This window comes from Natator depressus, chromosome 1 (assembly GCF_965152275.1).
Source record: "Natator depressus isolate rNatDep1 chromosome 1, rNatDep2.hap1, whole genome shotgun sequence".
Lineage (NCBI taxonomy): Eukaryota > Metazoa > Chordata > Testudines > Cheloniidae > Natator > Natator depressus.
The window spans coordinates 287,692,022-287,716,007 of record NC_134234.1 but is presented as its reverse complement, the minus strand read 5'-3'; the positions used below and the strand labels follow the sequence as shown (position 1 = coordinate 287,716,007).

The 23,986-nt window shown below is 39.1% G+C and overlaps 1 protein-coding gene across 1 annotated transcript in view; it reads left to right on the top strand.

The window, feature by feature from the left end:
* The window catches only part of MON2 (MON2 homolog, regulator of endosome-to-Golgi trafficking), a 151,641-nt gene that overhangs the window by 100,324 nt on the left and 27,331 nt on the right, over positions 1–23,986 (top strand). The window contains exons 23-30 of the mRNA XM_074942137.1: positions 860–1,022; positions 1,546–1,839; positions 2,974–3,172; positions 8,330–8,949; positions 13,495–13,638; positions 14,194–14,211; positions 14,498–14,626; positions 19,313–19,503. Coding sequence (XP_074798238.1) covers positions 860–1,022; positions 1,546–1,839; positions 2,974–3,172; positions 8,330–8,949; positions 13,495–13,638; positions 14,194–14,211; positions 14,498–14,626; positions 19,313–19,503 — 1,758 coding nt within the window. The remainder of the gene's footprint in view (positions 1–859; positions 1,023–1,545; positions 1,840–2,973; positions 3,173–8,329; positions 8,950–13,494; positions 13,639–14,193; positions 14,212–14,497; positions 14,627–19,312; positions 19,504–23,986) is intronic.

The following is a 23,986-nucleotide window of genomic DNA, read 5'->3' as shown; positions in this document are numbered from 1 at the left end:
TAACAAAGACTTCCACATCAGCTTCAAAACAGCTACTGTGCATGGATAATAACTTCTGTACAGGTTTCAGAGTAGCAGCCGTGTTAGTCTGTATCCGCAAAAAGAAAAGGAGTACTTGTGGCACCTTAGAGGCTGAAATAGCATCTACTTGTTTGAAGCCACTGAAGTTTCCTTGCGACCACTTCGTCTTTGAATGTTTCCGTATCAACTCAGAACAAGTAGAAACAGCAGCTTTAATTATACCACTAAGATTTTTGGTTTAACACCGTAAAATGAAAAGAAAAGTGAAGAAAGGGGGGTTATGTGTTAGACATGCTCTCCTGCTACATCCAGTTGCTTAGCTGCATCCTGCCATTCCTCCTTGGTTTCTTCCTTTCCTGCCACTTTCTGCAGCCCAGTTCAGTCTTGCCACCTAATTTAGGGTTTATTTTGCCAAGGATAAAGATTTATTATAGAATGTTAGCTAGCATGTTCTAGCTGACAAGTTCTAAAACTCTAGTTAGACAAGCAAGTTGTACCTCAGCATGTGAAAGCTGGCAGAGTTGGGGGAGCCTGTGCTTCAGTTGGTTTAGCCAACGTGCTAAAGTACAACTTGCCTTCTCTGCATTAGAATTTAGAATGTGCTAGCTAACACATTCTTAAGAACAACAAAACAGAAGTCCACACAAAACCCACAAACATCTTTTTTCCCCAGTTGGGACAAATCCTAGATGTATTTCAAATTTTGCTTGACCCTAGAGCAAGTGTGTAAATCTGATTATCCTTCTATAGTAATGTTGCATCCTGGTGCATAACAATAGAATGATTTGTACCCTCTTAAAAAAAAAACCAACATGTACCTTATTTCAATTTCCTCAAGGGAGTCCTTAATACGGACTGCATTCCAGTGTCTTCAGTTGGTTGTGACAGACTTCCTACCAACAATGCCATGCACTTGCCTACAAATAGTTGTTGAAGTTGCAGGAAGCTTTGGACTTCACAATCAAGAACTAAACATTAGCCTAACATCAATTGGTTTGCTGGTGAGTTTCATTTGCATTCATAATGGGGATTAGTGTGGCTTTTATTTAATTAATTTTGTTAATGCTAGTTAATGCCTAGACTGTTATCCCGAGAAAGGCCAGAAACTGCATGTCAATGTAAATGTAGTGATAAGAATTTATCTTTAAGTAAATTATTATTGTAACAAGCATGATTATGTAAAATGAATGGAGTTGCAGAGATATTATCAACATTTTTAGTAGAAACACTATAGATTTTAATAATCCTTTTCTGATATTTCAGTTTGTATATTCAGTTTGAGAGCCTAAAAACTGAAGCCTGGAAATAAATACAGTTCTTGATATTCTATTTTTAAGAATAATTAAATGTAATCCTTCTCTATTCAGTAGAGCTAAGAGTTGCCTAGGACATATTTTGCAGTACACTTTAAAATGGGAAAATTAGAAACACTTTGTTCCTTCACAATCAGAGCAATTATCAATGTGTATTTAAATATTTATTTTTCCATACATAAAATGTGTTCCTAAATTTTTTTGTTTGTAGTGGAATATTTCAGATTATTTCTTCCAAAGAGGTGAAACCATTGAAAAAGAGCTGAACAAAGAGGAAGCAGTATTGCAGAAGCAGGCAGAAGAGAAAGGAGTGTTGTTAAACCGTCCTTTCCACCCAGCACCGCCATTTGACTGCCTTTGGCTCTGTCTCTATGCCAAGCTGGGGGAACTGTGTGTAGATCCACGACCTGCAGTTAGAAAGAGTGCTGGACAGACATTGTTTTCTACAATTGGTGCCCATGGAACTTTACTTCAACATTCAACATGGCACACAGTTATATGGAAGGTACTGAGTAAAAAGCTGCTATAGAATACAGCATCCACATTTTGGTAGTCTCCGTCTCTTACACATTCTTATTGTAATATCAGTTTTAATTTTATATGATTTTAAAAGATAATATATAATTTACACACACAAAGTAGCTAGCAACTATTTTATCTTAAACTTTTTTAAAGCTTCCAGTTGGTATCTTTTTCCTTCCGTGCTGCCCCTAGGCTAGCTTATCACCATTTTTAAATCATCTTGATTTTTTTTTCCCTCCACACAAATGTGCTCATGAAATTGACACCAGTATTTCAGTTTGTGTCCTCTGGTCTTAGACTGTTGTTTTGCTCATTCTTACTCTCTCCACACAGGTAGATGCATGATTCCTTTGCATAAAATTTTGGTGCCCTTTGTGAGAGCAGCATGGCCAGCAAAGACCCAGTCTTCCTTCTACCTTAGATAGAAAGGAAGACATGGATCTTGTTTCTACTTGAAAAAATTAAAGCAACTTCCTTTTCCCCGGGGAAGAGCACATGGAAAAAAGTAATTCCTTATCCATGTGACTGGGCTGATCTAATAGAAGGCTTAGCTTTTCTGCCACTTCTGTTTCTGGCCCTCTTCAGCCAATCAAGCCTATGTGTGAAAATCCCTTTGACCTAGAACCTGGGCAGACTGCTTGTGCCCCGTAGGACTCATGTTCCACTATGATCATACCTAGCTTGATTCTGCTGTCACACATGCCATCTGCGTGGCACTTCAGACCTATTGATCTCTGGGCATCAGCCAATCTAAAGGAGAGACAAATGCACATACCTACTAAAGAGGCACTTCATAGGTTTCTCAGATTTTCTCTGGGAAAGAGCATTGTCAGTGTGTTGGTCTTTTATTAGCACTAAGGATATTCTTAAAGTTTCTGATCATGATGATAGTAGCCCTTCATCATCTCAAGATCCACGTGTCAACTTATCTGATCAGCTGGCTGATTCAGGTACCCGCACCTCCACAGGTGCGGAGAAGGCTGGGTGAAATAGGGTGCCTTCTGGGACTTGACAGGGAAAGGGGGAAAATGTGCGCAATTTTATTTCCTTGTTACATTTACATAAGTTGAAATATGTGACTTAAATAATCAATGCATCCTTTTTCTGAATATCGTAGGTTCTGTTTCACCTGTTGGATAGGGTTAGAGAGTCTTCCACGACAGCTGACAAAGAGAAGATTGAGTCAGGAGGAGGCAATATTCTCATTCATCATTCAAGGGATACAGCAGAGAAACAATGGGCTGAGACATGGGTATTAACATTGGCGGGAGTAGCGAGAATATTCAACACTAGGAGATACTTACTACAACCTTTAGGTAGGTTAATGTTTGGAAAGTGAGGTTTTTTTACTAATAAAACTTGGTCAGACAATTTCAGTGCTGGCAGTTGGCTCACTAGATCCCAGTTCTGTCAAATGTAGCAATTAAAATATTTAATATTATTGCCAGATGTTGTAATACAACTTTTAATTTTTGTGATAAGTTTTTTTCAGTTTGATCACTGGCAAAGTATTTAATCTGATAGCTATGTATTCTATAGTATCTGCTTTGAAATGTAACTATGGTGAGCCTGTAATCCCAGGTGCTCAGAATTAGAATTCTTAAATTCCAAGTGCAGCTACATTTGATGTTTGTTCTGTTATTCCTCACTCCAGGTGTCAAATATTTGTTAAAAACATAATTTTGTAAACATTTCTTGAATCATTGCCAAAAATGCTGTTGTTTCACTGAAGGGTTAAAATCCATTGCTAATGTAATAACCTGGTATCTGGATTTGTGTACAGGCCCAAAGTCCAGAGTTTGGTCAAGAGGTCAGAGGGCTAGCAATAGCTAAGAGAAAGCAAAATAACCAAAGATAACCTTGCTTTTGGTAAAATATGCCTGGTCAGCAAAATGCCAAATGTTGGGGCAATAATTGTGTCTTATTCAAAGTTGCAAATAGAACAAAGAAGCCCTGTTTCTGTTGTAATAGTTTCTTCTGTAGGGAGATGTTCTTCCCACGCATCCAACCTTGAGTTTATAAAAGGTTCAAGCATGTCAGTATAAGATATGGCCTCCTCCCACCTCCCTTTCCCAGGGGACCAATGCCTGCCTTAAAACACAAATAAGCAACTTAAAAGACAATCTTTATTGCCATATACTTTCACTGTTTGTTTGCTTTTACCCCTAGATATGTATCTGTTAGACAATCAAAGGAGCTACTTCATTCCTATGCACCCTAAATCAAAATTCAATATATATTTTATACTAATACATTTATTAAAGTACTAATTAAATGCTAAATGTTAATTTGTTAACTTGAGACCATGAGCAGAGACATTATGTAACCTTTTAACCATTGGCTACTGTGCTATCATGTCTTGCAGCTAAACCTATCCGGGGGTGTTGGACTGCCTACCCTGCCATTTTCCCCTGCCCATAAAAAATCCATATATTCCATTGTAATCAATTAATTAACAGTGTCTCTAAGCCTAATAAGCAAGGTAACAGTCAGCGCTGTACGTAATAAACTCCTGTGCTTAACCTTAACTTAACCGTGTAAATTTATGTCCTTCATTCCCCTCAGTTTGCTGAGAGAGAATTCCTAACACCAGAAACATGTTCTGTTGTCTCAAACTATTAACAGGCCGTGATATTTTAACATTTATATATAGCTTTCTTCTGTTCTATTTTCTGCTGTTGACTTCTAAGCTGTATTCTTGTAAAGTTTCCTAAATCCTTCATGTGAGCATCTGAGTGAACTAATTAATGGAGGGGAAAAATTGGGGGTCTTGGGGGTCCAGTAGCACAGTCGATGTACATAATTTTAAAAAAGGAATAAGGGAAATTTATTAGGGGGGAAAATGTGACTCATTTTGAAGTGGAAGAAATTGAAGATTACACTCTCTTTCAAGTGATTCTTCTTCCTCTTTACCCATCCACTTTCCCTCTAAGGACATGTTATTTTTAGTTCAAATTATTTATTTGATTCACTAGCTGAAATTAATACGGTAAATCCATCGGTTCTTTTTCCTTCTAAATCTTTCCTTTTCTCTCCCCTCATCATTCTTTTTGTCTCTTCTCTTACGTTGTTTGCTATTCTCCCTTTTTTAATACTCCCATCTCTTCTCTTCTGCTTTTCTCACCCTCTTTCTTTTCACTCTGCTTCTTTACCCTCTTTTCAGAGTAGCAGCCGTGTTAGTCTGTATCCGTAAAAAGAAAAGGAGTACTTGTGGCACCTTAGAGACTAACACATTTATTAGAGCATAAGCTTTCGTGAGCTGTAGCTGTAGCTCACAAAAGCTTACACTCTAATAAATGTGTTAGTCTCTAAGGTGCCACAAGTACTTCTTTTCTTTTCACCCTCCTTGTAGCTCTCTCTTATTCTCCTCTCCTTTTTTATAACAACTCACCATTTGGGAATTTGCAAAGTTATTAGCTATATAAAGTAGGATTAATTAGCAAGTGCTGACACTGTTTGAACTGTACAAACATGTATAACATAAATGAGCTTACAGTCTAACATAGACAAAATGTTTCAGTTGAGTTAGGCTTGTATGCATACCGGGGTTCTAGGTTAACAAATTGCAAAAGTACTTCCAACGTCATTTTCTAAGTACTCTAAAGTGTGAAATGGCATTTCTTAAATACATTCAAAATGGAAAAACGATAGATTTAAGGAAGTATATAGTTTCAAGCTGTGTTGATGAATTTTTGCTATCTACTTGGTCACATTGCCATGACAGATTATGAGAAAAGGTGAAAGAAAAGCAAAATGAATATTTGATCTGCTTATGTTTCCTTTTAATTAATTTTAATTGAATGTACAGCCTTTGACTACATGTGATTATCCTGCAGATTCTGATATAGTAGAAATAGTCATTTGAATAAATGTGATGAAATAGGGGTACTATGAGGTGTGACGTTTTCATGATTATTTTTTAGTCGTGGATTTAAACTACCTAAAACCAGATTTAAGGTTGCATACATACTAGTGATTTATGAGTAAAAACATTGCAGGAATGTTGTAATTAAAACAACCTCAAACATTACAAACACTGAAAATTCAGAGTGAAGGTTAAATTTAACAGAAATGCATACATGTTAAGCAGTGGAAAGGCACAGTTAAGGCACCCAAACAACCTTCACTTCCTCCTGTAGTGACAAAAATAGAAAATCTTAATGTGTCCTTAAAAGTCAGTTTAATCTAGTCTGGGACTACAAATAGCATTATGCGCTACCAGAATTGTCTTATTGGGTTACTGAATGGTGTCACTACAGGTTGGAATTAAAGTTGTTTAGATACCTTAAATGTGTGTTTAACCCACTCTCCTGCTCCTTACTTTCCATTATGCACACCATCCCACTTTCCTCCTATGCTTTTCCCCCGAATTTCATTGCACATCACCTCATGTGTTTTTACTTCTGGTCCTTCCTGCTGAATAGATCTGATGCAATGTGTAGTTTTTTAAAAGAAATGTGTAGGATTAAGAGTCGTGTCATTATTGTTCATAACAGAGTTTCTTCATTTAGCTATGAAGCTATGATACGTTTTGAAGAGGATGCTAAATTTCTTCAAAGATCAATTTTTTAATTAATTCAAGCAGATTAACTAATTTACTTGTAAATTCCCAGCAAATTCATTTTTTACTAAAAAATTGAATGCTGCAATTTTGAGGAGGGTACACAGTTTCTTCATTACAAAGTGATTGCAACCCTTCTTTAAATGCAAATTCATCCTTAACTGTGGAACTGTGAATAGAACTTCCATAATAAATACTTTGGCTTTTTCATGGAGAATTTTTGGGAAAGGTCATGGTAACAATGTCCCAATACAGGGAAGTGGAGTTATGGCCATGTTCTGTAGTAGCCACTTATTTAAACTTTGCAGGAAAAGGCCTCTACATTTAGCTTTCCTTTGAAGACACTTCATAATCTCTTGGATATGTACTTACTCCTCCCTTTACCACCTTGTATTAAAATTCTTATTTTAATTTGACCTTGTTAGGTTTCTTTCATGTGTTTTCACACTAGTTTTAGGTGAGGTACCTTGCTGTCACATATATTCTTACCTAGTTGATATAGACTGGCATTTTCAAATGAGCCAAAGGGAGTTAGGCACCCAACTTTGAATCTTTTGAAAATTCCTTTCTGGTGTCTACAGGCCTCCACTCTGTGGCCACTATTCTTGTACTCTGTCTCTGTGAAGTCTGGCTTCTGCTTTCTTGCATTCTAGTAGCTCTGTGCCATAGGAGAATTGGTCTAGAGCAGCCTGGCTTCATTTCCCTGCTGCATAAAGAATTGAAACAAGTGAGTTACCACTGAAAATTGGAAATGGAAGACTACATGCCATGTTTAACAGCAGAATAATTCTCTCAGTATATTCATTAGCAACCCCCCAATCTTCCCATAGTTCCCATTTCATTTACTAAATTAAGTTTTGTGTAACTAATATATTCAAAGTTTTGTTAATCCAATACACCATTTTAGGTATTTCCAATTTAGTGACTGTACGTACTTCTAATTGATATAATTAAGTTAGAGAGTAGTGCCTATCTCTCTTAAATAACTCCCTCAATATCTGGCTACTATACAATATACCCATGACTTCGTGAATGTATAATTGTCATGGAATTTTGTATCATCAAGAGAACTGTGAGAGCATATTGAATGGCTAGGGATCTGACCCTGCAACCTTTATATACGTCTAACTCCTGGTGAAATCAACAGGCATCTGGGCTTCAGCTTGTTGTGTGCAGGGGTCAGAAAGGAATTTTTCCCCCCTGATGCACAGTTGGCCAGATGCATTGTGTGTGGGGAGGGGCAGGGGGGGAGTGTTCTGGCTTTCTCTGAAGCATCAGAGATTGGCCAGAGCTGGAGACAGGACACTGAGTGGAGTCTACCAGTACTCTGAGGTAGTACAAAGAATCCTATTTCATAGATGCCTGGCTGGTATATCTTCCTCACATTCTCAGGGCCAAACTGATCACAAGTTTTTGAGTTGGGATGGAATTTTCCTCCAGGTCAGATTGGTAGGGACCTTGGAGTTTATTCAGCTTTCCTCTGCAGCATGGGGTGTGGATCGCCTGCTGCAATAATATGTACATATCTCAACTGTACATATAACCAATAAAGATGCTTTTACTATGTTCTTAACCAAATAAGTTAATATCTTAGTGCAAGCTGATAAATTATTTGCTGTGAGAATGATATAGATATATATAGGTAGTACTATAGCAAATGAAACAATAAATTCATATTACTGTGGCCTTTTTGGGTAATATTGATTGCTAATTTGGCTCCAGAACCACTGAGGTCTAAGTGTCACTGGTATATACAATGATATAATTCTCCTTTATGTGTGTGCATCATTTTTGTTCACAAACTGATTCTTTCTTTCTTTCTTTGAAAGCAGGTACCTTCCCGCTCCAACTCCTATGAAATGAAGGGGCAAAAAAAAAAGTCTTAAACTGATTCAGCTTTTTTTTTAAATAGGAGATTTTTCCAAAGCCTGGGATGTTCTTCTTGATCACATCCGGTCTGCAGCACTCAGCAAAAACAGTGAAGTTTCCTTGGCTGCTCTGAAAAGTTTTCAGGAAATTTTACAAATTGTCTCTCCTGTCCGAGACTCAGAGAAACCTGATACACCACCTGCTATTAATGTGCCTGCCCTCCTCGGGGCAATGACTGCTACTGGTCTGGGCAGATCATTCATGAGAACTGACTCTATAGGAGAAAGAATTGGAAGATACAATGAATCCGAGCCACCTGTAATAGATGAGATTGAAGATTTAAATCTTTGGTGGGCTGCCTGGAACACCTGGTATAGGATTGGCTCAGAAAGTACAAAGCCTCCAATTACTTGTGAGAAATTGACTTTCATACCCAGCCAACCTTTTCTCACAGCTTTAATTCAGATATTCCCAGCTCTCTACCAACACATCAGAACTGGTTTCAGCATGGATGATCTCCAAAAGCTCGGTGTTATTTTACATGGTGCTGTTTCAGTTCCAATCAGTTCTGATGCCTCCCCTTTCATCCTGCCATCTTATACTGAAGCAGTTTTGACAAGTTTGCAGGAAGCAGTGCTTACAGCTTTAGATGTCTTACAAAAGGTAATAATACAGCTTTAGATGTCCTTTGAAAGGTAAACCATACTATGTATTGGTTCTTTTGCTTTGCCACCTGCACTGTGTTGAGTTAAATTAACCTTAGTTGCCTAGTTACTTCTGGGTTTGTAATATACTATTCTTATGTAAAAGATAATTTTGCTCCTTTTGAAGAACAGTCACAACCAGAAGCTCACCTTTTCTCCTGTCCCTACTCTAGGCTTCTTGCCATTCAGCAGCTCTATGCTGACATGAATGGTGTAATCTTTAATAAAATCTCTTCTGTATCACTACGAAAATACTTAATATTCAGTGCTGTATTTTCAAGAATTTGCTTGCTTGACTGTTAAGTTTTAGTACTGTTGTTAATGGTCTGAAAATGGAGTGGAGGCAATACACTCAGCCTCTGTGGGGGCAGCTTTTCTTACATTGTTCACTCCAGCAAAGTCTGGAAGGATGGTGATCCTAATTTAAGGACTTGCAGTTGTGTAAAGTGGAGGGGAAAAAAGCATCAGCTTTCTCTTCCTCTTCTCCTCTCTCTTCAAAAATCTGCTCTGTCATAAAAATAGTAGCGCTTTGCTGCAGAAATTCTTATCAAAGACCTAGTCCCTGAAGAGCACCATTCATTTAAGTGAATTTCTGTAATAGAGCTAAAACACAAGGCAGCAGATAAGGGTGATCTGTATGTTCAGATCTCAAACTATTTTGTGAAGGAAACAATCTATTGATTAAATTAGTTATATCCAGTAGCCTTGATTTCTTTTAAAATTTATCAGATTAGATCTCGTTGCTCATACCTTTTACATTGAAACCACCTGTCAGCATTTGTTCTTAATGTGCTGCAAAATGAGAGCTATGTTTAAAAAGTAGAAGGCATTGGCAGAAATGAAATAACCCTCCAGGAACTTTCCCGCATTTTAAAAGAAATATTCTGGGTGGAGGAAAACAGCAAACTACTGTACTTCATCCTAGCAATGCACTTTTTTTCTTTTTAGAACTGTAAAAATATTCCTTTGCAAAAGTAACTGTCCACATATTCATTCATATTTTCTCTCTCTCATATTACTAAGGTTACAGAGTGAAGCACTCAAATGTTAGGAAAAGCCAGAATTAAGGCCTAACTTCTGAGTACTTCACTGTCAACCTTATAATGTTCTTTACACACACAAAGCTACATTATAATTTTCTAGGTTTTAAAAAAGCAAACTGAAAAAACATGGTGGTATATAGACACGCATGTGTTTCGTCAGCAGAGTTGGACCCTTTAGACCCACCAAACAGTCCTCCACTACTTTGATCTAAGGGAATAGCTAATAGCAATAGTTAGGTTATCATCCTCTATGTGGACTGAAGGGGGAAGGGAGACTTTGGCAGAGGGTTTCACAGACATTTGCTGACAGTAGAGGAATGAGTACACTCAGGGATCTTGGGTTCCATTCCAAGTTCTGGAGGGGAGTGTTCTCTAGTGGGCATAGACACATCTCCCCCAACTGGAATTTTTGTGCTCCATCCCCTCCAGCTTGTCCCTGTCCAAGTCCTGTCTCTTCCTCAACCCTGGTTCCTCATCTAAACCCGTCTCTCTTCACCTATCCATTCAGTCTCCAATCCTCAGACTTCTCTCTCCAGTTCCAGACCTCTTGCCCAGCAAATCCTTGTCTCATCAGTCTCTCTCCCCCACACCCCCCAGTCTGTTTCCCCAACCAGTCCCAGTCTCCTGCCTGCATCCTGATCCCTCATTCAATCTGTATTTCTCACTTATGCTGTCTTCCAGTCACCCTCCCTGTTTCTCTCCCTGACTTCAAGTCCCAGTCTGCTGCCCAGCCAGTCCCAGTCTCTTCTCCACAATTCCCAGTCCCAGTTTCCCTCTCCCCTCCCTGCCTGTCCCAGTTTCTGCCACCTCTCAAATTCCTAGTCCCAATCTATTCTCACAGCCCTCCTTACAGATACAGCTCTTGTCCCTTTTGCATCAGATAAGGCAGTGTTCTCCAGCAGTCAGGGCACAGCAGGGGTCATTCAGAGCAGAAGAGAAACAGGCTTCCTGTTCTCAGTTTAGCTATCTGGACCTCGATTAGGCATGGCCAGGAGCATCCCAGAGCTGCAACTACAGGTGAAATCCTGCTGAGCTCCAGGCTGGAGCATGTTCATTCTGAACAGAACCTTCAAAGGAATTTAGCTGCTAAAATCTAAGTCTCTACTGAGCATGTGCAAATTCCAGTTTTTCAGAGGCTTACAACTTGGCTAAAATTGGGCAGATTTTCACAGGGATAGCAAAAGTCACATTGTGGACACACAGTTCCTCCCACACCCTGGTCAGATTTCAAGACCCTGCTCTAGAACATGGGGCGCTAGACCATTTCAAACAAACGGTCAGTAGAATTTTTTAACATGGGCAAAACAATATATTTTTCCCTACCCTGGTTCTCAGAAACAGCCATACCATTTTGGATGAAATTCCTTTGCACACCACTCCCGCCAATCCTCATACACACACACACCCCCAAATAACAGTAAACACTGTTTTCGGTTACTTATAAGTTTGTAAAACTTTAACTATTTGGCCTAAAATTTTCCATGCTGGATGTCTGATTATTTGATTATTATTTATTGTTAGAAAGTAGTAGAAGCTGGGGACACTGCATCATATATGTTCTCACACGAGTCACACCACTCAAAAGCAATTCATGAAAACACAGGAATGACTGGAAAAAAACACAAATGTGATCCTTGGATGTATAAAAAGGGGAATATCAAATAGAAATAGGGAAGTGAGCGTGGCTCTATACCTAATATTGATTAAAAACACTACTAGAATACTTTGTCCAGTTTTGATGTCCACGCTTCATCAGGATGTGGAAGGATGTGGAAATGCTGGAGAGAGTTCAAAGGAGGGCCACAAAAATTATCCAAGGACTGGGAAACAAGTTTTAAGATGTGAGGCTTAAGGAGCTCAACCTATTCAGCTTATTGAAGAGAAGAGTGAAAGGTGACTTGATCACTGGGTATAAGGACTTGCAAATGGAAAATGGGGGGGCTTTTCAGCCTGACTGACAGGCATAACAAGATCCTATGGCTAGAAATTGAAGTTAGATGAACTCAACCTTAAAATAAGACATAATTTCCTAACTCTGAGGGTTATTAAACATTTGATTACCTTATCAGAGTAGGTGATGGACTCACCATTGCCTAGAGTCTTTAAAACAAGATTAAATGTATTTTTAAAAGGTAAGCTTTAATACAGTTTTTGGGAGAAGTTCTGTGACCTGTGTGGTTTTGGAATCTATGACTTCCCTACGGGGATACCCTTCCTTCATGGGCCGTGGGGAGAACAGGATGGCCTGTGTTGCCCTCATTATGTTCATAACACTTGCAGGTTGGCATTAAGATAATGACTATAATGAAATCTTATACTTCCGAGCTTCAGTCAGTCTCCTGCAGGGGTAAGAGAATTTTTTTTTTTCCTGATTCACAATTGACTAGATGTATTCTGTTTGTTTGTTTTGCCTTTCTCTGATGCGTCAGAGATTGGTCACAGCTGGAGGTGGGACAACGGATGGGGAGGACCAATGTTCTGAGACGGTACAGGGCATTCTCTTTCTCGATATCCGACTAGTATGCCCACGAACATGTGAGCAAGACACACTAATCACCAGATTTGGGGTTGGGAAAGAATTTTCCCCTGGTTAGGTTGGCAGGGACTTTGGAGGTTGTTCACCTTCATCTACAGTATGGGTCATGGTTCGCTTACTGGGATCATCTGGGCATATCTCACCTAATCAATTCCTTGCCATAGAAGGAATAAATGGAGGGAATCTTCTAACATGGAGAGGGGTTTGGAAAACCCCAAGGAGGAAGGGGCAAGACATTTGATGTTAAAGAAAATTAGTGGAGTAACTTTATGGGATCATTGGCTTCTGCTTTGAAAATAAATGTCTTGGCTTTGCCTCAGAATTTATATAGCAGCAGGAAGTCGTCATCCTGTTCTGTTCCATTGACATCTTCTAAGTATATCTTAACTAGAAAACCCTGTATTATGGTTGTCAGTTCTGTTGAAATCTTTCGTACAGTCCTCATTTGATGTGCATTCCTTCATACAATATATCATTTTTGAACTACCAATTAAAGCCTTGTGATGATGACTTCTTGCAGTGTTAAATGTTCCTCGGAGTAGGACTTCAAAACACTGTGGCACAGATCAACAGACAAGACACTCTGGCTTAATACAGAGCATCATGCTTGCTGAGGCCAGTTTCTGCTTGATCCTACAGCAGTCATCTTGCATTTATGCCACCAATCTGTTGTCACAGAATTTATTGTATTGTTTCAAAAAATTAGCATTATGATAACATAGCAAGAGCAAACAAAAAATAAACATAAATATGGCCAAGAGATTGCTGCTGATAAATTTGCATTTATATTTTTGTAAAGTATATTCTAGTTTTTCTGAGAGTGGTAGTTCCTCTTTAAAAGCTCTTGATATTGGTGTAGTTCTTGAATGCTGAAATTTCATGGGGTAAATATTGTATTATAATGTTTGGCTTTTGGTTTTTATAGGCCATATGTGTAGGTTCAGAAAACATGCAGATAATGTATCCAGCAATCTTTGATCAGCTTTTGGCATTTGTAGAATTTTCCTGTAAACCGCCACAATATGGACAGCTGGAAATGAAACACATTGCAAATGCAAAATATAATCAGGTAATTTCTTAGGCATCATATCTGTTCCGTTTTTAATATGTTGTCTTGTGAACAGTCCGTTCAGCTTCAGATGGATGTGGATTACCAAGACACATCCATTTTCCCCCAGCTGCAAAAACTTTCTGTACATCTTGTGCTATCAATTAATTTATTATTATTTAGTTTTTGCAGGCATTTTCATCCTCTCTATACATTTTCTTTCCTATTGAAACTTTCCTTTCCTCCCTAAAGGAAAAGCCTTTAATGAACATCAGACACAATAAATCTGAATCTTCCCAGGGAATCCAATGGAACTATCTTGCTTTATTTTATATTAAAAATTTAATTGGACTTAAAGTAATCTGTTTTGAAAAATTCTTCCACCATAGTGGGCAATTTTTTAATCTTGTATGCTGTGGAGAAATAGAACACAATAAACTTTTTTTTAAATCCATGCACATACTGATGGCTTTCAGTAAGCATGAAAATATAATTTAATTTAATTTGAGGTAATTGTTATATATGTATTAATTTTTCTTATTCTGTTTGTCCTGCTACACAATGGAATCCCACTAGATACAACTATTTGCACCGGTGAGTTAAATTTCCTTAAGATTGTCCTAATGTAGTAGTTTTGCATAAAATACAACATTTGACCTACTAAAATTTACCTTACCCAAATCTACTTCACGTGCTCTTACTCAGAATGTTATGTTCTTTTCTTCATAAACTATTTTTTGCTTGGATCAAAACTGTTACATTCTTAAATATATTCTTGAGAATCTTGCATGCATAAAAACATGTAAAATGCAAGTTTTCTATTGCATAACTAGTGTTTTTCCATGTTTTCTTCAGTAGTGTACTAATTTTATTTTTCTAGGCAGAATGGGTAGCATTGAATTATGTACCATTTGCTGAGAGATCTTTGGAAGTTGTGGTGGATTTATACCAAAAGACTGCTTGCCACAAAGCTGTAGTTAATGAGAAAGTTCTTCAGAACATTATTAAGGTAAAAAGTTTGCATTCTGTTTATGACCTAAAGTAGTGACTTTTATTTGGAGCCATTAGGGAATAGTGTAGATAGTACTGTGACTGGTTTCCCCAAGGTGCCACATGGAACTGGGGTACCACTGAGCCCTCTGACCCAACAGCCTAGGCTCCCTCTCACTCTGTACTGCTGTGACAAGCTGCAGAGCCATTCCTGGTCCAGTACTTCCACCAGCATTCACACAGGTAGGAACACACCCAGCTGCAGTTACATGCAGGCTCTCTGACCAGTCTCTGCATGAACCAACAATAGGGAGGCTACAGCCATAATAACCACAAACCTTCCAGCCTAGGATCCCCTCTTCCCTGACCATGGGAGTATAAACCCAGGATTATACCATCTTGTGTTTGCACAGGGAACTGTACAGCGCAGGGCTGGCTCTAGGCACCAGCAAAACAAGCAGGTGCTTGGGGCGGCACCTTTCTAGAGGCAGCATTCCGGCGCCGGCCATGCCGCCCCTAGAAAGGTGCCCCAGCTCGCCGCCTCCCGCTCCCCTGAGCATGCTGCTGCCGCTCTGCTTCTCCCCCTCCCTCCCAGGCTTGCGCGCGGCAAGCCTGGGAGGGAGGGAGGAGAAGCCGAGTGGTGGCGCGCTTGGGGGAGGCGGCGGTGGTGGAGCGGAGCTGAGCTGGGTCGGGGTGTGGTTCCTCTATCCCGCCCCCACCTGTTATTTCCTGCGTTCCTTCCTCACCCTCGCTCACTTCCGCTCCGCCTGCTCCCCTGAACGCGCCGCCTCTCCCTTGCCTGAGAGGGAGGGGGAAGTGGAGTGGTGGCGTGTTCAGGGGAGCAGGCGGAGCGGAGGTGAGCTAGGGCAGGGGGTTGCAGGGGGGAGCTGTAGGAAGCAATGGGGGGGTGGGAAATGCAGCATGCCCAGGGGAGGAGGCGGGGCCAGGGAAGGGGCTGAGCCAGGGGCAGGTGGGGGGGGGGGCACAAAAAAAAAGCAGGGGCGGCCAAACATTTTTTTGCTTGGGGCGGCAAAAATTCTAGAGCCAGCCCTGGTACAGAGTAAGCTCATAGAGTATCGTCGTCCGTTTTCCCTCCTTACCCCTCTTCCTTCCCCCCCCCCCCCCCCATGTGGAGAGGAATATGCAACAGCCTTTGCCCCTTGAGCTGCAACTTCCCATGCATTTTGCTCAGTCACTGGTTTAGATAAAGCAAAAACAAGTTTATTAACTACAAAAGATAGATTTAAAAAAAGAACTAGATACATTTGTGGAGAATAGGTCCATCAATGGCTGTTAGCCAGGATGGGCTGGGATGGTGCCCCTAACCTCTGTTTGCCAGAAGCTGGGAATGGGATACAGGGAATGGATCACTTGATGATTACCTGTCCTGTTCATTTGCTCTGCAGCACCTGGCATTGGCAATTGTCAGAGGACAGGATACTGGGTTAGATGAACCTTTGGTCTGACCCAGTATGGCCATTCTTATGTTCTTATTTAAGTGATAGCACACAGGTCCAAGCAGATTACCTAGTAAATAAACAAAAATGCAAACTAAGCCTAAGATACTAGAAACATAGGATATGAATTAGCAAATTCTCACCCAGGCTGAAGATACAGGCTTCAGATTCTTAAGGCACAGGCTACACTTGCTTTGCAGCTTGGAATCCCTGGGTTTTCATACACAGGCAGAAATCCCTTTAGCCTGGGTCCTGCATTTCCCACAGTTCAGTTCTTGTTCCTCACATGGTTCTAGGAGTCTTCTTGTGTAGTTAGTGAAGAACAGCCGATGATGTCGCTCCCTGCCTTATATAGCTTTAGCATATGGTGGGAACCCTTTGTTCCAAAACCAGTTCCCAGCCACTTTGTGGAAAAATACAGACATCCTGAGATGGAGTCCAGATTCATTCATCCAATCACTCTTTGCTTTAGACAGCATGAGAAATACACATCTAGACAAAAAAATAAAACATTTGTACACCATTCCCTGCCTCACTTTCCTAACTACTCTGGCATGTTCCTCACAAACTGGAGGTCTCTAGGTCTTTGAGGTTCTAGGTCTCCTCTTCTGGACTCCGCTCCTACGTTCAGGCTTCTTTTCCAAATCATGGAGTCTTTGGTCCTCCAGCCAGCTTCCTTTTATCTTGGCAGGTCCTCCTGTCAAAGATGTCTCCTCTTTCTCCAAAAATCTGTTCCTTTGTTCCTCCTGTGAGTACTTTCTCTGAGTCCTCTTCCCCACCCCCAAGTCTCTCAGGCTATGTGGTTTTAAAACTTGATCTCTCTGTTCTGCTTCAATTGAAATTCCATTCCTTCAAACCCCAGCCCTGGGAGTTGGAAGAAAACTGGGTCTCCTAGATTCAGCCAACCCTTTACCAGAAGTTGCTCCCATATGACTGGGCAACCATCAAGGTTTAGCAACCCTCCATTGTCCCTTGTCATAAACTGTTCATAGACAGATTCTCCAAATCATCACATTATGGATTCTTTAACCTTAGTGGACTGAAGTCAGATCATTTGTTTAAATTTATACAGTAGAACCTCAGAGTTACGAACACCTCGGGAATGGAGGTTGTCCATCACTCTGAAATGTTGGTAATTCTCAACAAAACATTATGGTTCTTTTCAAAAGTTTACAACTGACCATTGACTTTGAAACTTCACTATGCAGAAGAAAAATGCTGCTTTTAACTGTCTTAATTTAAATGAAACAAACACAAACAGTTTCCTTACCCTGTCAAATCTTTTTTTAAACTTTCCCTTTATTCTTTTAGTAGTTTACATTTAACACAGTACTGTACTGTATTTGCTTTTTATTTTTGCCTCTGCTGCTGCCAGGTGACGTGCTTTCAGTTCCAAATAAGGTGTGTCTCAGTTCGTAACTCTGGTGTTTGTAACTACTGTACTTGTTTAATGTGTGTATTGAGCTGTTTACAGCAATACTAATATAGTTATTCTGACACTAAACTTTTTCCTACAATAACTCTCAAACTCTACTTGGAATTCTAGATCTGAGTCTTATGACTGTCTTAGGCAGGGGTTAGGCGGTAGGCAATTTTTGATGCTAAAAGCTATTGACTAGCTATTAGGGCAGTAATTCAGCTGAGATCACATAACCCTGTTCATTAATTTGACTGTGATAGCCTAAGCATGCAATAGATGTAGACAAAGGTTAAAAAAATTAATAATGTGGGTGCCTAAAGACTGGCTTCTAAATCCATATTTATGTATATGAAAATAGTGGTGCATGACTTTCAAAAGTACAGTGTACCTGACAACTGAAAATCCTAAGTACGGATTTAGGAGTCTAAGTTTAGACGTCCATTTTTTAAAATCTTGGCCACAGCATTTGCACCTGTGAATTTTGTAATTTTGTTTGGTATGGCCTTCCATTCTAGCTATTATTTTTCAGTGCCTCATAATTTTCTCCAGTATATTTGATACAGTTATTACTCAACCAGGGTACTTTGGCTCTCAAAATATATTTTAAACCTAAGCCCATTAGGAAGTCATCTGCTGTTTGTTTTTACCTTTGTTATTTAGGAATAAAATCTCCCAAATCAACTAGATGAGTAGTGGGATTTTCAAAAGCAGTCAGCAGTGGCATAACTGCTTCCACTGAAATCAGTGGGAATTTAATTAGAGCAGATAGCACAACCCTGAGCGCTTCTGAAAATCATACCCTAAATGTTGTATCATTGAAACACACAAAGCCTTTGGGAGTATATTCTTAACCCTTCTACCTGATGTATGAACACATTCTGTGCAGAGAGAGAACTTTAGCATCTTCAGAAGAAATCTTTAAAGCAACAATGTTCTCTCTCTCTCTCTCTCTCTCTCTGTTTGCAAGGCGCTGCTGACTTCAGGATTCCACATCTGCATTCTGTGGCAGAGTGGTGCTTTAGTTGATGGTCTCTAAAACAACTTCCTGTTTACTTGGCAGCTCTGCTCTCACCTTCCAGTCTTCTAACTCCTCTCTATCTGTTCCTTCTTAAATTATGTAATGACTTGCTATATTCCCACTCATTGGGATTAGCAAAGGTAGTATGACAGAGAATGGAAAATCTTATCCCTGCTAATTTTGTTTCTCAGGATGACATCTCTGTTCCACCTTGAACAGTTTGTTGGCCTTTTTAAGCTGTCTCCTCTTATTTTTAATAATGACCAGATGCTTCACATGGATGATGTTATATAGTTCATTTTTTTTACATTTTGCAAGACGTTTGAATTCCTTATGGCCTTTTCTTCAAATTGATGTTATCACAACTTGGGAAGCTGCCAGAGCAGTTCTTCCAAGGTAGACAGGGCTAACCTCTCCAGAGCCCCCTCATAGTGATAAACTACCCCCAATTTATTTGCAGAGGGAAGGGGAACCAATTTGTCAGGATTAGCAGAGATGATAGATGTTATCTGGAAAAAGAAAATTAGCAGGTAATTTTCCAATGTAATTGCTAATGGATTAACTCTTAACGCTTCTAACCTTTATTTGGTTAATCAGATCTGTGCTTTAGCCAGCTGGCATACAATCAGTAATCTAATAATCATATTTAGAAGAGAACATCCCAAGTCCCACCAGAAAATGGAGGGAAATGTACTATTTTTTGTGTAACATATCTTTAGAGATCTCCTGCGGAGATTTTCTTTACCATAGATTTATCTGGATCTTACATTTCTTCAAGGAAGTATAAAGCTTTGAACTTTCCCTTCACAGACACTGAGGATACCTCTGAGCTTGAAGTACGCCTGCCCCTCTGAAAGCACATGGAAACTAGCAGTATCTTCTCTTCTTAAAGTTCTTTCTATTGGACTGCCAGTTGCAAGGCAGCATGCCTCTTCTGGAAAATTTGACAGTATGTGGCCAGAACTAGCCAACACATTTGAAGACTTTTTATTCACCAAAAGGTAAATGTAACTTTAAAAATAAAGTTGTGGAAAAATGTTTATAAATGTCTTACTACTTTACTAAACTGGTCTTTATGGTAGATAATATAATCTGGTGTGTGTGCACGCAAAACATGGAGTGGAGACAGTCTTATATTTAATCATATTTTTGCTAGGTGGAAGTGTTTTAAAGAATGAATATACAAATTAAAGAATTTACATTAAAAAGTAACCAATATCCTTTGTTTGGAAAAAAGGGAGTTCAGACATTAGGTATTACTCACTGTATTAAACTAAACTGAGTTTGAAAGACAGGGTACAACTTTTCGTATTTGCCCATTGATCTTCATGCAAACCCCAGTAGACACTTAGTCCTCATGCAGAACTATTAATGTGTATTCAAACCTGTTGGATTTTTCCACTTTATTAGAACTCAATGACTTTTTGTTGTTAATTTGAACATCATGTTACTGTATGATTTTTATTTATTTAATTAGTTTTGGTAGGAGTTCCATTGTGATGCTTTACTTCTACACTCTTCATGAGTTATGAATATTAAAATTTGTACTGCTTGCTATTCACTTGAAAATCTTTAGTGTTCATGATTTTTTCTTTAGATCCGAAATTAATAAAATAGTTGCAAAGTATACTTAATTTTATTCACGATTTGTTAAAAATCTAGAAAATAAGATTTATAATCTAGAATAGAATATTTTATATCTATATATTTATCTCTCAAAAACAAGTGTGACTTGTGCAAAGATGATTTCAGCAGCAGATTCACTGATAAGAGAGTAGAATAGTTGTGTATAAAATGACAGCTCACGAAAAGCATGACACTCCCTCCTTCCTTCTGCAGCCATCTTTAGTGATGATAATCAACAGCAGTTGGCCATAAGTAGAGCCAGAAGGACAAATTCCATGTTTGCTACTCATCCTTTAGTGAAAAACTTTTCCTTAATGGGTGATTTTGGGCTTCCCTTAATATGGTCACAAGATAATTATCCTGCTACTATGCTTCCTAGGTCAACATGTCCATTTCAGAGAAATTTTGTTAAATAAATTGGACTTGAAATATTCTTTTAATGATTTTCCAGAAAAAGTAAAAGTACTTATATTGCCAATCAAGATTTTAATTTGCTTTGACACTAAATTATTGGGTTGTCTCTTGTTGAGAAAACATAGTTTAGATAACTTGTATGGTTGCATCTCCTTCTGCTATCTCTGGTAGCACTCATTCCTGGGATAAGTAATTTGAGTCAGCTTTAAACAATCAGTTTATTTTGGCTTACTATACGCCTAACAAAAACTTCCTCTTAAAAAACTTAATCCAGTGAGATTATGGGAGAGGAGTGGGTGAAGGAAAGTATACATTTACGTAGAATGCAACCTTGGGGAATACATATTAATTGTAAAAAATTAAAGAGCCAGGTTAAAACAAACTTGATAAATTACTCAAAAACTCCAAGCAGAAAGGATGACCAATTCAAGATAAGTACTGGAATATCACACTTGTAATTTGTGTGTCCCTGAATGCATGAACAGATAAGTCCAAAACTTACTGTGTAAATCCATTTTGATCAGTGCTATGAACATATTCAACCCTCTTAAAATTCCGTTACTGTCAGCATATTGCTCTGTGAATCAAATACAGACAACCTGAGAGGAGAGGCTGAAGGAACTGGGATTATTTACTCTGCAGAAGAGAAGAATGAGGGGGGATTTGACAGCTGCTTTCAACTTCCTGAAAGGGGGTTCCAAAGAGGATGGATCTAGACAGTTCTCAGTGGTACCAGACGGCAGAACAAGGAGTAATGGTCTCAAGCTGCAGTGGGGGAGGTTTAGGTTGGATATTAGGAAAAGCTTTTTCACTAGGAGGGTGGTGAAGCACTGGGAATAGATTACCTAGGGAGGTGATGGAATCTCCTTCCTTAGTGGTTTTTAAGGTCAGGCTTGACAAATCCTGGCTGGAATGATGTAGTTGGGGATTGGTCCTGCTTTGAGCAGGGGGTTGGACTAGATGACCTCCTGAGGTCCCTTCCTGATATTCTATGATTCTAACTCATTCTCACCTTCAGGGCCCTCCATGGTGTAGCTCCTTCTGTCTCTGATCTTGTCTCTTTTTATGCTCTTATAAATGGAAGATAGAAATCATTCCCAAGACTTAAGGCATCCTCAGTTACCCTCAGAACTTCCTTAGCTTCTACATGTTTTGCTAGAGCCTCCATATTGTGCTTAATTTACCTCAAAATCATTGATTCTTGCAACCCCACAGTTCACAGGAGATCTACTCTTCAGCGATAGACCGGTAACACTGCAAAAAAACAAACAAAAAGACCCCAAGTGTTCCTTGCTCACAACAGTCAAGATGAGAATGAATTTAAATTTTACTTAAACAGATACTGCTTTCATATTTCCTTGCAGTGTGGTGAGAAAATACTCTTCCTAGAGTCCATTTCTAGAGATAAATCTTGAAACTGTAATCACATTCTCCTGTAAATCAAAATATACAGCATAAATTCATAAGGATCTGTTTTCCAACCAGAAATCCTCCTGGAGACAGACTCTCATTTTTTGGACAGTTGATACCATTTGTTGTCAGCATGAGTACTGGAGCTAGTGAACAAGAGAGATACATCCTGATGTTACATTCTCTACCTCATCTGCTCTTTATCCTCTGACATCCAAGGCCTCACTACCAAGCTCATGGTAGAAGGAATTTCTGTTAGAACCAGTACCAGAAGCAGAAATATTCTTAGGTGGATAGTCCATATTATTTATCATGAAAGGTAAAGTATGAAGGTCTAACTGTGTTAGATGTCAAGAAGATAATCAGATCAATGAATATGATGAAGTTCCAGATAGGTCCTGCTCATCAGGTCATATATATCCCATTGGAGAACAGTTTCTGAGTATACTGTGTGTACATCCCCACAGTTGCCTGTCACTATCGTCTTCTCAGGTTTGCTCTTGGAATATATCACTACCAGTAGAAGACTGGACAGGTAAGCCTCTTCTCAACCTCTTAAATACTTTCCTAAAACCCGGTACTGGAGCTTAAGCTACACAGCTGTATTCTGTAAGGGCAAGTTCTCCATCCTCCCCTAATTCTCCCCTGAAACAGTGGTGTGGGGTGCCAGGAGGGAGCTGATTTCAGCTCCCTGATCCAGAGCCCTAGCACAAGTTAGAACTGCAGGGGAGCCTATCTGACTTGTGCCATTATCCAGAAGAGGATCAAGCATTGCAGAGGTCCTCTCTCACTCTGGCTTCCCCTTGCTCTTTCCTCCTCCTTCCCCCACCCTCCCAAAAAAATGCTGTAGACCTCTACCTCTCCTCTACTACCAAGTGAGGGAGATGACTGGCAAGGGAGGTAGAACTGGTGGAGAGTTCCCACACAAGAGGGATTCTCCACTGATTTATCTCTGGCCACTTTAAGTCATCTTTGCATTATTGTGAGAGAAGCAAAAGTAGACTTGGCAGACCAGAGAATCTGGCTCCTATAGTACTATGCATTTTTTTAAATGTTGTAACTTTGTGCAGATTCTATTTGTGTTATATTAAATTTGTCCTAGTTAAAATAATGGTTAATTATAGTATTCAGTTCTTTGAACGTTTTATTTCATGGTCTTGCCAGTTTTTTCTTAACTTTGTCATTTTTTCAACAAAGAAAGATATATTTATTAGAAAATGTATATGTCAAACACACTATTATCTGGAACAAGAGTATTTTGGGAAAACAAGCTATTCAGCGTTGCAGTAGTTGGCTACTATCAATTATTTTTTTACTCTTAAGGCATGTGTGAATCTTTAAACTTCAGGGAGAAATAGCAAAAAGATGCTTTTTAGAGATAATGTTTAGGCCTTATCATTTTTGCACGAGCTAGTCATCTTAGTCACTGTTACTGAAATGTTTTTGTTGTGTTACTCATTGACAGTGGGTTCTTTTTCATGGCCTTTGATACTTATTTGATGCAATCAGAGTTAAGTAGGAGTAGTTTTGATTTAGTTTTCTGAGCTATGACAGCAGATGCCTTTGGGAATCAGAAAAGATACTCTTCTGCTGAGTCTGATAGGTCATAACATCTGCTTTTGGTATGCTGCAGTAGCCAGATGATCTTTGGAACGCTTTTGAACCCCAAGGACACATTCCAGATCTCTAACCCCCACAGAATGACAACAAAACTAAAGTGTACGTGCTCCATGAATGCCTCATCTATCTTACTCACTGATTTAGGTGGTGGTGTACAGTAGAACCTCAGAGTTACAAAAACCTTGGGAATGGAGTTTGTTCGTAACTCTGAAATGTTTGTAACTCTGAACAAAACATTGTGATGGTTCTTTCAAAAGTTTATAACTAAACATTGACTTAATACAGCTTTGAAACTTTACTATGCAGAAGAAAAACGTTGCTTTTAACCATCTTAATTTAAATTAAGCACAGAAAGTTTCCTTACTTTGTCAAATCTTTTTTTTTAAACATTATTTTTTTAGTAGTGTATGTTTA